This window comes from Geotrypetes seraphini, chromosome 12 (assembly GCF_902459505.1).
Source record: "Geotrypetes seraphini chromosome 12, aGeoSer1.1, whole genome shotgun sequence".
Taxonomy (NCBI): domain Eukaryota; kingdom Metazoa; phylum Chordata; class Amphibia; order Gymnophiona; family Dermophiidae; genus Geotrypetes; species Geotrypetes seraphini.
In genome coordinates this window covers 118982542-118995698 of record NC_047095.1, presented here as the reverse complement: position 1 = coordinate 118995698, position 13157 = coordinate 118982542, and the positions used below count along the sequence as shown (strand labels likewise).

At 48.7% G+C, this 13157-nt stretch overlaps 1 protein-coding gene across 1 annotated transcript in view; it reads right to left on the bottom strand.

Annotated features, from left to right (window-relative positions):
* PRRC2A (proline rich coiled-coil 2A) overlaps window positions 1-13157 on the bottom strand; it is a 128399-nt gene that overhangs the window by 94621 nt on the left and 20621 nt on the right. The window contains 3 exon segments of the mRNA XM_033915978.1: window positions 86-229; window positions 326-398; window positions 554-653. Coding sequence (XP_033771869.1) covers window positions 86-229; window positions 326-398; window positions 554-653 — 317 coding nt within the window.

Below are 13157 nucleotides of genomic sequence, written 5' to 3'. Positions count from 1 at the left end.
GGGGAGAGGACAGTGTGCAATAGCACTTGTATTATAGGCACAGGTCAGCCTGTGTTCATTTTGTCCAAAACTTAGTACTACTCACTCTGGGGGCGGAGGTTTGGTCCTGGCCCATACGACAGATCGGTAGTGTCCCTTTCTTTGCCAGCCTTGTCCTGGTCTCCAGCCGCTTGCAGGGTAGGAAAGTCCTCGCGCGAGAATGGCGACACTTGGCTTGATCCTTTTCCACCTTACCAACAACAACAAAAAAGGCTAGTTATATTTCAGTTTCAAACCCACTTGTCCAAAATAAGGTGGATACAGAATGGAGGTATACAGGACCCACCATCTCCTTGAGCTCCATGGGTTACGCTGGCCTGCGCCCAGGACTTTACCACACTTACTACTGAAAGGGGATTCTGGGAGACATAAGAAAAACAAGATTTGGGACAGTATTAATAGGGTTCCTAATGAAACTCACTTCTCCCACAGGTTACAAGAATCATTCACATGGTGAATCAGTCAACAAGTCTTGCCTCCCCCACCTCCAATCCCCAGTTGCATAGTCCCTTACCTCTTGTGTCATCGGGGGTCGTTTCGGTGGGTTTGAGACAGGCATCTGTGTAGCCGGCGGCGGCTGCGACTCCGGCAGCTGAACTGGCGATGCATCGGTACTAGGAAAGGAAGGCCAATGTTTCAGTTAAGCACAATTACTTACATTAACAGGTGTTATCCAGGGACAGCAGGCAGATATTCTCACTGATGGGTGACGTCACTGATGGAGCCCCGGTACGGACCACTTTAAGATTCAAAAAGTTCACGATAGCCCAACCGCGCATGCGCAAGTGCCTTCCTGCCCGATGAGGGCACGCAGTCCTTCAGATAAAATATGCCAACTAAGAAGCCAACTTGGGAAGGTGGGTGGGTTGTGAGAATATCTGCCTGCTGTCCCTGGATAACACCTGTTACGGACAAGCAGGCAGGATATTCTCACTGATGGGTGACCTCCAAGCTAACAGAGATGGGATGGTGGGAGAGTTGGCCAAAGAAAAATCTATACTGAAATACAGATTGGCCGAAGTGCCCATCCCGTCTGGAGAAAAAATCCAGACAGATGTGAGAAGTGAAGGTATGAACTGAGGACCAGGCAGCGGCTTTACCGAGTTCCTCAAACATGTAGATCTAAGGAAAGCAACAAAAGCTGCCAGAGCTGTAGCTTTGTAGGCTGCAAAACGACTTTCTCATGCCAAGTCAGTGTGAGCATACCAGAACGAGATGTAGGCAGCCAGCCAGGCGGAAATCGTTCCCTTGAATACAGGATACCCTAACTGGTGTGGATCAAAAGAAAAGTTAGGGAGAAGTTTGTTGTGTCTTTGTCCGGTCAAAGTAGCAGGCAAAAGCCCATGTACAGTCCAAAGTATACAAAACAGGTTCTCTAGTAGGAGAATGAGGTGAAAAGTGACAACTTGTAGAAGAAACTTTGGACGTGTACACAGAACCACCTTGAGTCAAAACTAATAGGGAGTGAGGAAAATGCTCTCAAAAATATACAGAAGTGAGAGGTCAAAGTCAATGACAAAAATATAACTAGAAACAAGTCTTCTCAATATATAAATCAAATAATAAGACTTGAATATAAATGTTGAAAATATAATGCAACTTTTCACAAACACTCAGATTTGTGTAATCTGACCAAGAGCCGTAGCTCCTATAGTCAAACCCACCGTCCCATCACTGTGTATGACTTTGATGTGAAAGATAGTAAGTGAGGCTTCGTGTTCTACTGATTAATAACTTTGTTCTCAATGGCAATGAGAGGAGAAAACAACCCCTCCACTTAGCTTTAAGATGAATTAGCAGGTCCTGACATGGGCCATGTTTCGAGGGTCTGTTTCAAGGAACCCAAAGGAGAAATATTAGACTTCAAATGCCAGAGAAATGGGTGCTTGTGTGAATCGGACGACAACTTGCGTTCTCATTCCCCCCTTCCCCTCGTATAAATGTACTTTCAGTGGAAAATGATGTCTATTCATTACAATAATTTGTTAATGGCCCCCAAATCTTTTTAAAATTATTATAATTCCCTTTTTGTATGGCAATTGTTCTTTCCATTTTATAAATATGACATAGCGAATTCCACCAAAATGTGTAGTTAAGCCTATTGTAATTTTTCCAATTGCTGGTAATATGTTGTATGGCGACTCCTGTCATAATTAACAAAAGCTTGTTATTACTTGATGAAATTTGACTTTTTGCTCTCACTGACATCCCGAACAGAATTGTATCATATGATAAAGCTACATGGTTTTCTAGTAAACAATTAATTTGAGACCAAATTGATTTCCAAAAGGCCATGATACAGGGACAATAAAATATTAAATGGTCCAAAGTCCCCGCTTCCAGATTACAATGCCAGCATCTATTAGTCTTAGAGCTATCTAACTTTTGTAATCTAACAGGGGTCCAAAAAGCTCTATGTAACAAAAAAACCAAGTTTGTCTCATAGATGCTGACACTGTACATCTCATTCTCCAAGACCAAATTCGTGGCCATTGAGATGCAGAAATTTGATGCTTAATCTCAATGCTCCAAATGTCTCTAAGACCAGTCCTTGGTTTTTTATTCATATATCAATAATTTTAAAAAGATATGTGGGCCATTGACAACTTATTGCAATGATTAGACGCCATTTTCCATTGAAAGTACATTTATAATATGGGGAAGGGTGGGTGGTATAAAGTTCTATTTAAGGTTTAATCATTAGATAAGAATGTAATATTTATACGAAATTTATGTTTAAATATTTGTGGGAAGGAGGGAATAAATTACATGTATTTAAGATAATAACTGAAAGAAATTCAAGTGTTGTGTATAAGTACAATTGATGTAATATTGTGTACTTGATGTAAGATGAAAAATGAATAAAGACTTTGGGGGTAAAAAAATGATAGTCTCAAACAAACCGGAAAGAACTACAGTAAATTCCCAGATGACATGAGGAGACTGCAGGGGTGGGTTTATATTACATTACATTACATTAGGGATTTCTATTCCGCCATTACCTTGCGGTTCAAGGCGGCTTACAAAAGATTTATAAACAGGGTTACAATGGGAGAACAATTGATTTGCTAGAGTGGTAAAGAGTGGATCTTTTGATATTTCTTTGGTAGTTAAGAACAAGGAGGCTTAACAGAAGATTTATAAACTGGGGTTTCATATGGGGAAAAAACCCTACCAGAAACCTGAAAACCAAGTGAAAAGGCCTATAATAGGACCCAAACAACAGGAAAAAGGAGAAATTAGGTTCTTACCTGCTAATTTACTTTCTTTTAGCTTCTCCAGACCAGTAGAGGTTAACTTTACGAATGGGTATATATCTAATCATGACCAGCAGGTGGAGACTGAAAACAAAACTTTGGGACAGTATATACTATCCTCCCTTCTCTATTTCCCTCAGTCTGCCGAATAGCCAAGCAGAACCAAGAACTGGAAAACAGGAAGAAAACAATACTCCGAACAGGAGTAACAAATAACATACCCAAATGCTGTTGGAAAATGCAGAGGAGAAATACCCGAAGGAAAATGTCCCCACAGCTCGCCAGCTAAGCCAGCCGAGCCACAGCCGCTGTTCTTTAATTCTCCCCGGCCCTAGAAAAATACTAGAAACCCGCAGCAAAAAACAAAAACTGCCCGCGAAAACAGCCCCAACAACAACAACAACAACAGACAGGGTGGGGACCTCTACTGGTCTGGAGAAGCTAAAAGAAAGTAAATTAGCAGGTAAGAACCTAATTTCTCCTTCTTTAGCACTCTCCAGACCAGTAGAGGTTAACTTTACGAATTGGGGACGTACCAAAGCAGTCCCTCTCACGGGCGGGACCCCCGAAGGGCCGATACCAGAACACGCCTCACACGAACACCGCGTCCCGACGCGCCTGAACATCTACCCGAATAAAGTCTAACAAAAGAATACAAGGAGGACCAAACCGCAGCCTTACAAATATCCACCGGAGGCACGAGCGACGACTCAGCCCAAGAAGCCGCCTGACCCCGAGTGGAATGAGCCTTGAGAAACTCCGGAACAGGCTGCTGTTTCAGAAGATAAGCGGAAGCAATCGTCTCCTTGATCCAGCGCGCAATAGTAGCCTTAGAAGCGCCAGCTCCCCGACGAGGACCAGCCAGGAGGACAAAGAGATGATCGGACTTCCGGAATTCCTGGGTCCGCTGCACATCAGAGCGAAGGACCCCGACCGACATCCAACTTGCGCAGCTGCCGTTGCTCAGAAGAGCCCTCCCGACCACCCAAGACCGGGAGAACCACCGATTGATTGACATGAAAAGGAGAAACAACCTTCGGCCAGAAAGGAAGGAACAGGCCGCAAGACGACCCGCTCCCTAGACAACTCCAAGAAGGGAGCCCTACAAGAGAAAGCCTGCAGCTCAGAAATACTCCTAGCAGAAGTAATGGCCACCAAAAAGACCGCCTTCAAAGTAAGGTCCTTCAAAGAACAGTCGTCCAAGGGCTCGAAAGGCGGGCGCACCAAAACAGAGAGAACCAGATTAAGATCCCAAGAGGGAACCGAGGGCCGTAGGGGAGGCCTAAGCAACTTGGCCGCCCGCAGAAACCGAATCACATCAGGAAGAGCCGATAAACGCTGACCTGACACCAACCCTCGAAAGGTCGACAGGGCCGCAAGATGAACCCGGAGAGAAGACCAAGCCAGGCCTCTATCCAGGCCATCCTGCAAGAACTCTAGAATGTTAGGCAGAGAAGCGCGAAAAGAGGTCACTCCCCGCGCCCGACACCATTCCTCAAAGAGACGCCAAACCCGCACATAAGCCCGAGAGGTAGAAAGCCTCCGGGACCCCAACAGTGTAGCGATCACCTTGTCTGAATATCCCTTCTTGCTAAGGCGACCCCTTTCAAGAGCCACGCCGTAAGACAGAAGAGAGACGGGTCGAACAAGGGAATGGGACCCTGCATCAGAAGGTCGTCCGAGAGAGGCAGAGGAAGAGGAACCGCCACCAGGTGCCTCACCAGATCCGCATACCACGGACGTCGAGGCCAATCCGGAGCCACCAGCACCACCAAACCCGGATGGTGAACAATGCGAAGAAGCACTCTGCCCACCAGCGGCTAAGGAGGGAACACATACAACAGCCCCTCCGTTGGCCACGGCTGGACCAGAGCATCCCTGACCCTCGGCCAGCCCTTCCCTGCGACGACTGAAGAAGCGGGGCACTTTGGCGTTGCCACTCGTGGCCATCAGGTCCATCAGGGGCTGCCCCCAATCTTGCACTATCAACCGAAACGCTCCGGCGCCGAGAAACCACTCTCCTGGATCCAGGAAGTGACGACTGAGGAAGTCTGCCTGAACATTTTCTACCCCGGCTATATGAGAAGCCGAGAGGTCCAGAAGATGGGACTCCGCCCAAACCATGAGCCGAGCCGCCTCCTGCGCCACAGGAGTGCTCTTGGTGCCCCCCTGACGATTGACATAAGCCACCGCCGTGGCATTGTCCGACAGGACTCTGACCGACTTGCCCAGCAAAAGGGAGTGGAAAGCTAACAGCGCCAGCCTGACCGCTCTGGTCTCCAACTCGTTGATCGACCAGGAGGCCTCCTCCGCGGACCAGGTGCCCCGAGCTGAGTGGCCCATAAACTGAGCCCCCCAACCGAGGAGACTCGCATCCGTAAGGAGCACCGTCCACTGCGGGAGATCCAGACCCACCCCCTGAACCAGGTGAGGGGTCCGGAGCCACCAGCGCAGACTGCAGCGCGCCAAGCCTCGCAGGGGAACCGGAACATCCAAATCTTGCCTCCGGGGAGACCACCTCCGGAGCAGAGCATACTGAAGAGGACGCATGTGGGCCCGCGCCCACCTCACCACGTCCAGGGACGCCGCCATTGACCCCAGGACTTGGAGGAAATCTCGCGCCCGAGGACCCCGGGACGCCAAAAGCAGGCGAATCTGAGATTGCAATTTGCTCACCCGGGCCTCTGGAAGGAAGACCTTCCCCAAGGAGATGTCGAACATAACCCCAAGGCACTCCAGACGCCGAGCCGGGACCAACCGACTCTTGGAAAGGTTGACCACCCAGCCCAGCGACCGGAGAAACTCCACCACCCGAGCCGTAACCCGGAAGCTCTCCTGCAACGACTTTGCCCGAATCAACCAGTCGTCCAGGTAGGGGTGAACCAGGATGCCCACCGACCGCAAGGCTGCCGCGACGACCACCATTACCGTGGTGAACGTCCGAGGAGCCGTGGCCAGACCAAAGGGAAGCGCACCGAACTGAAAGTGCCGCCCCAAGATCGCAAAGCGAAGGAAGTGCTGATGAGAGGCCCGAATTGGAACCTGCAAGTAGGCCTCCGTCAGATCGAGAGACGTAAGAAACTCCCCCGGCTGAACCGCCAGAATGACCGACCGCAGCGTTTCCATGCGGAAAGACGGAATCTTGAGAGCTCTGTTGACCCCTTTCAAATCCAGGATGGGCCGAAAGGTCCCCTCCTTTATGGCCACCACAAAGTAAATGGAGTACCTGCCGGTGCCCCACTCCGTAGGGGACACCGGCACCACTGCCTCGAGATCTAGCAAACGCTGAAGGGTCTGACGAAAAGCCTGCGTCTTCCATGGAGTCTGACATGGAGAAGCGAGGAAAAGGTCCGGCAGAGAGCGGGTAAACTCCAGAGCGTAACCGTCCCGCACCACCTCAAGGACCCACTGATCGGACGCGATCTCGGCCCATTTGGGGAAAAATTTGCGCAGCCGGGCCCCCACCGGAACCAAAGGGGGCGCCGGCAAGGAGTCATTGCGCAGGACGGGAAGCGGGGGAACCGGCGGAGGGATTCCCTGCCCCCCCGACGGGCCCCCCGAAAGGGCTGCATGCGCTGGAAGAACCGACCCCGGGAAAAACCCTGAGCCGGGAAAGAAGCAGCCCCACGCCCCGGGCGATACTTGCGAAATTCCCGCAAACGCCCCCGGGCAGCCCCACACCTAGACGCAGGGCGGGCACGGTCCTCAGGCAGACGGGGCACCTTCGAGTCCGTCAGAGTCTGAATCAACTCATCTAATTCCTCTCCAAACAAAAAGACCCCCTAAAGGGAACTTTAGTAAACTTAGCTTTGGACGCAGAATCCGCCGCCCAAGCGCGCAGCCACAAAATACGCCGCGCGGCCATGCCATAGACTTAGCCGAAATCCGCACCAAGTCATAAAGGAGCATCTGAGAGGAACGAGGCAGCCATCGCAATCTTCGCTACCTCCTGATCCACTAGAGACCAGTCATCAGACTCCCGATCCAGGACACGCTCAGCCCACCGAAACACGGCGCGAGCGACTAGCTCCCCACAAACAGCCGCCTGGACCCCAAAGGCAGAGACATCAAAATCATACTTAAGAAGAGTCTCTAACGCACGCGCCTCCGAGACCCTAAGAGCAGAACCGTCCATAACAGGCACGGTATTCTGCTTAGGAAGTGCCGAGACCACCGCGTTCCCCATTGGCGAAATTAAGGTAGCCCTACCTCCCTCCGGGACGGGATACCCAAGAGCCAAGGCGCACACCAAACGAAACTGCGCCCATAGGCCACTGCGCCAACACAAAATCCCGCAAATCCTGACGCACAGGAAAAGAGCGGGAACCAGGACAGACCCCCTGAAGCAGAGGGGCCCCCATACGCGGGGTCTCCGGCGGCGCCACTGCAAAAATGCAGCACCAAGGAGACCTGCTACACAGGTCTAAAAGCTCATCCCTCTGAATAAAAAAGCGCACCACGGACGCATCTGCTCTGGAAGACGGGAAACCCGCCGCCCCGCTGCCAACAGGCGTCCCCTCTAGAGGATCCAGGAAGCCCGCCAAAGCAGCCAGGTCCTCAACCAGGCCAACACGCTCCTCCGCCCACCAATTCGCAATCCAAGCCCCCCCGCGGGCGCTTGGATGAGGGAGGAGGAAGAGGGGACGCCAAACGAAAAGAGGGAGGCAAAGCCATAGGGGGCGCGGAGGGAAACCCCCCCCGAAACCCCCCAGGCGCACGTGGGACCCCCAAAAGTCCGCACAAAGAAAGAAAATAAATTGGGGGCAAAAAACCCCTGGGGGTCCCCAGGGACTCCCTGCCCCAGCAGGGTCCATGCTGAAACCTGCCCCTGTGTTCGCCATACAGGGGGAAGGTCACCTGAGGTTGCAGACAAAATGGAGGGGCCAGACAAAGAAAATGGCGAAGTTCCCGCCAAAAATGCTCCCTCCATGGCCTGTAGCGGCTGAGAAGACTGAACAGTCCCAGCCGCTAAGACAGGCAAGTCGGCATCAGCTGTCAAAAAATCAGCTGAGAGGGAATCCTTCGGGGAATCCCTCCGTGGGCGGTTGTGGAAGACCGGGGCTTCCCCACTGCTCCAAGCCGACTCGCGAGGCACCATCGGCGGGGAGCTCTGGGCGCCTGCAGCCGCTGCCGACGGAGCTCCACCACCTCACCGACCCAAACCGCCGAGTTCAGGCCGGCCGCGAGTGCCTCGCGGCTGGACTAAAATTGTGGCCTACTCCCCCGGAGAAGGGCACAATTGCTCCATACGCGACCTAGCTATAAAAAAGTGCTGGTTACATGAAAAAATACAGTAAAATACAGTTTTCTTAAAGGGAAACAACCCTTCAGACCAGCACTACCTCAGGATTTTTTTTTTTTTTTTTTTTTTTACACAGAACAGACTCCACAGGCTCTCGAAGCAATATGCCTTGCTTGATTTAGGGGGCAAGGCTTACTGCTGAGGCTCCTCTAAAAAAAATGTGGGGAGGTGGAGGAAGTGGGGGGAGGGACCCCGCTCGTGACCCGCCGGGTTTGACACCCCCGAGGTCGGACGGACCCCCAAACAGGGCCCGACCAAGCTCCGTCCGGCCAAAAACAGGGACAATAAACCCCTAAACAAATTCCAACAGCCCTACCAAGAGAGATGGGTACAGATCACTCAACACCTGCTGGAGACTGAAAGAAGACTGAGGGAAATAGAGAAGGGAGGATAGTATATACTGTCCCAAAGTTTTGTTTTCAGTCTCCACCTGCTGGTCATGATTAGATATATACCCATTCGTAAAGTTAACCTCTACTGGTCTGGAGAGTGCTAAAGAAACAGGAGTTGTGGTTTCACATGAAAAACCCCTGTCATGAATCTGGAAACCAGAGGATAAGCAGTAAGAGTGAGACCCTCAACTGACAAAGTTACTTGCTCCACTTCATCACTGACGCTGACCCATTCTGCTTCTATTCCTTTCTCTCCTCTCTTCTACCTTCCAAAGTATTTAGATCAATGCTGTCTTGTTAAAATGTTTATTTTATTTTTATTTTTCCTCTAACTCTACTTTTCACTTCTCTATTACCCTCCAGGTACTTTAGTTAGATTGTGAGCCTTCGGGACAGTAAGGGAATTTTCCAAGTACCTTTCTTATTTCTAATCTTAATGTATATTTTCTGTAAACCGCTTAGAACCTAACGGATGTAGCGGTATATAAGAAATAAATTACATTACATTACAAAGGAAAAAAATGCAATAGCACGGAAAAGAAGTCCAAGAGTTATAGACTCGAGACTAAAATCAAATAAAAGAAGAAAATAATCCATGAGCAATTCCACTATGAAAGGAATGTGGAACATGAAGATAAAGAAGACATCAAGAAGAAAAACCTAGACCACTTGTGATGGAAACATAGTTGAGTGGCTGGTTTCCTGGAGACATCCAGAAGATAACAAACAGGCAAAGAAAGACGCAGCCCAAGAAAAATCAACTGAGAAGGCAAATTATTGCACATTGTAATGAATCAGAGACTTTCGAGTCGAAGTGAACCTAGTAGGAAATATCAGAAGAGGTAAGGTCTCCCTGAAAAAGAATTGAAGGAGAAGGGAGAACCCATGTTGCCCTGGGCCAAGTAAAGAGAAAATGGTGGCTGCTTCTCTCTTGAGCTTAAATAAAATGCTCAACAGGAGAAGAAATGGAGGGAATGTATATTGGAAACATGCCCGTCCAATCCAGAAGAAAAACATCTGCTGCCAGATTGAGAAGGGAGTAAAGTCTGGAGCAAAACTGGGGCAACTGGTATCGCAAACAAGTCCACTTGTGTGGTGTCCCATTCATGGACTGGAGAGTTGTAGAGCTGAGAGTCCATTCATTGAAGAATTCTGCTGAGATTGTCTGCTAGGGAATTCTACTCCTGGTGAAAGTAGACAGGCAGCAAGAGCAGATTGCAAGCTGTTGCCCAAGTCCAGATATGCTGGGCCTCCTGACACAACAGGAGAGAGCCCGTGCCTCCTTGCTTGTTGATGTAGTACATTGCTACTTGAATTACAGTGCCAAGGAGAAGGACTTGAGGGCAGATGAAAAAACCTCGAGGGCATAAAACATCAATCTGAGTTCTAGGAATTTGATGTGAAATGTTCCGTTTCCTGGCAGTCCAAAGACCCAGAGTGACCCAGAGTATGCAGATTGTCCATATAAGCCCCCGATGTGCAAAAAGATGCATCAGTCGTGATAAGCATATGAAGGGACAAATAAAAAAAGAAGACCTCTGTATAGAGTAGAGAAGATCATCCATAATTGAAGCAACTACAAATGAGGCGAATTGAAGGAGAAGGGAGAACCCATGTTGCTCTGGGCCAAGTAAAGAGAAAATGGTGGCTGCTTCTCTCTTGAGCTTAAATAAAATGCTCAACAGGAGAAGAAATGGAGGGAATGTATATTGGAAACATGCCCGTCCAATCCAGAAGAAAAACATCTGCTGCCAGATTGAGAAGGGAGTAAAGTCTGGAGCAAAACTGGGGCAACTGGTATCTGGCAAAGATGGTTTGCTGACACAGACGAATGAGAGTTGTAGAGCTGAGAGTCCATTCATTGAAGAATTCTGCTGAGATTGTCTGCTAGGGAATTCTACTCCTGGTGAAAGTAGACAGGCAGCAAGAGCAGATTGCAAGCTGTTGCCCAAGTCCAGATATGCTGGGCCTCCTGACACAACAGGAGAGAGCCCGTGCCTCCTTGCTTGTTGATGTAGTACATTGCTACTTGAATTACAGTGCCAAGGAGAAGGACTTGAGGGCAGATGAAAAAACCTCGAGGGCATAAAACATCAATCTGAGTTCTAGGAATTTGATGTGAAATGTTCTATTTCCTGGCAGTCCAAAGACCCAGAGTGACCCAGAGTATGCAGATCGTCCATATAAGCCCCCGATGCATAAAAAGATGTGTCAGTCGTGATAAGCATATGAGGGGACAAATAAAAAAAGAAGACCTCTGTATAGAGTAGAGGAGATCATCCATAATTGAAGCAACTACAAATGAGGCAATGTCATAGATATACATGTTGTGAGAGATGATCTGTCGCCTGAGACCACTGGGAAGCAAGAATCCACTGAGGAATGCAAAAATGTAGTCCTACCCGTGGTAGAACATGAACAGTTGAAACCCTGTGGCTCAGAAAAAACCATCATGTGTCTGGCAAAGATGGTTTGCTGACACAGACGAATGAGAGTCTGAAGACGATCTGGAGGAAGAAACGCTCTCAAGAGAGTGGTGGCTGGGATTGCCCCAATGAATTATAGACATGATTACGGGGAATGTAATTTCAAAGCCTAGAACCAGAAGAATAGAGGTTGCTCAGACCACTTCCTGAGAAGAAACAGCCTTGATGAAACAGACGTTCAGAAAAAGAAAAAAAACCTGAAGGCCTGTAATTGGATAGATGCGGCCATCACAATCAGACACGTCGTGAAGACTCTGGGAGAAGATGCCAGACTGAAAAGAAAGACTCTACTGGTAATGGCAACGACTGAGTTGAACTCAAAGGTATATTCCGAAAACCATAGGAATTGGAATATGTGGAGGCTTCCTTGAGATCCAGGAAGCATAGCTAGTAGGTCTGAATGAGGAGAAACGAATGAAATACCTCCTGACCAGAAAAATGATAAGAGCTCTGAGATCCAGGAAAATCTCAGTCCTCCAGTGTACTTGGGAATCAAGTAGAAATGGGATTAGAATCCCTGAATCCACGAATCGAATGGCAATCAGCAAAAGAAAAAAGGGAGGACTGTGCAGGATCCAAAACAGACTCTCTGAGAACAGGATAAAAACATTGAGTATAGAAACCTGCCCTATGGAGAAAACCCTGAGGGCTAAGGTGATGAACCCTCAGCAATGCATGAGGAACTGAAGACAGCCTCCAAATGTAGGACTTGAGTATGCCCTAAATATAGGGATAAATGTAACCGCAAATCTTCGTTGAGAAGAAGATTGAGATGAAGGTGAAGACAGCTATTTGGCCTTGACCAGAGTCTCACTTGGTCTAGTAAAACAGACAACTGCTGAGTAGGCATGTCCCAGCGGGACCATGGAAGCACTAAAAAGGTCATCCCCCAAACAAGACATATTTACTAGCCTGTCCTGGTGGGCAATGTTGAGGTCAGACATGAAAAACGCAGGCACTGTACGTTTAAGCAGAGAAATGTGGAACGTGACATGGAAAAAATTTATGCCAAGTAAAGTGGTTACTGAACCAGTGAGGCAGCATAGGAATCTGGGAAGTCAATTAGCCAATTGATCCCTAGCCTAGCCCATTCTGCCCAGAAAGACACACTAGCCTGTAGAGTTGACTCCACTAGTAGAGATTTATTGAAACAGCCTCAGTGTTTCTAAAGGAATATCAAAAAATGTCAAGAAAGGAAATAAAAAAAAAATAATAATAATCCTATAGATCAAGGAAAATAAGTCCTTGGCAAAGGGAATGGCACAAAGTGCAGATATTCCCCTAAGGAATCGTGAAAAAAATAGAATCTTAACCCTAGTGAAGTGGAAAGAGAAGCATGTGGTGAAAAACCCAGTGTTTCAGAGAGATATGGGATCTTGCTCAAAACCACCCCCCCCTCAGAGATTCAATCACAAACTATCAGAATCAATGGCAGGGAGTCAGTGTCGAAGGCTGAAGACAGTTTAATGACTGCAAGGCCTTCCCATACCGAATCGACACCGGCAACGTTAAAACGCTGCAACGCTGAAACACGACTTCTTAGCTCCGTGGAAACTAAGAAACTGAAGGACCGCACGCCCTCATTGGGCGGGAAGGCACTTGCGCATGCGCAGTTTGGGCTATCGCGAACTTTATGAATTCTTAAAGTGGCGATGCACTTTTTAAAGTGGTCCGTACCGGG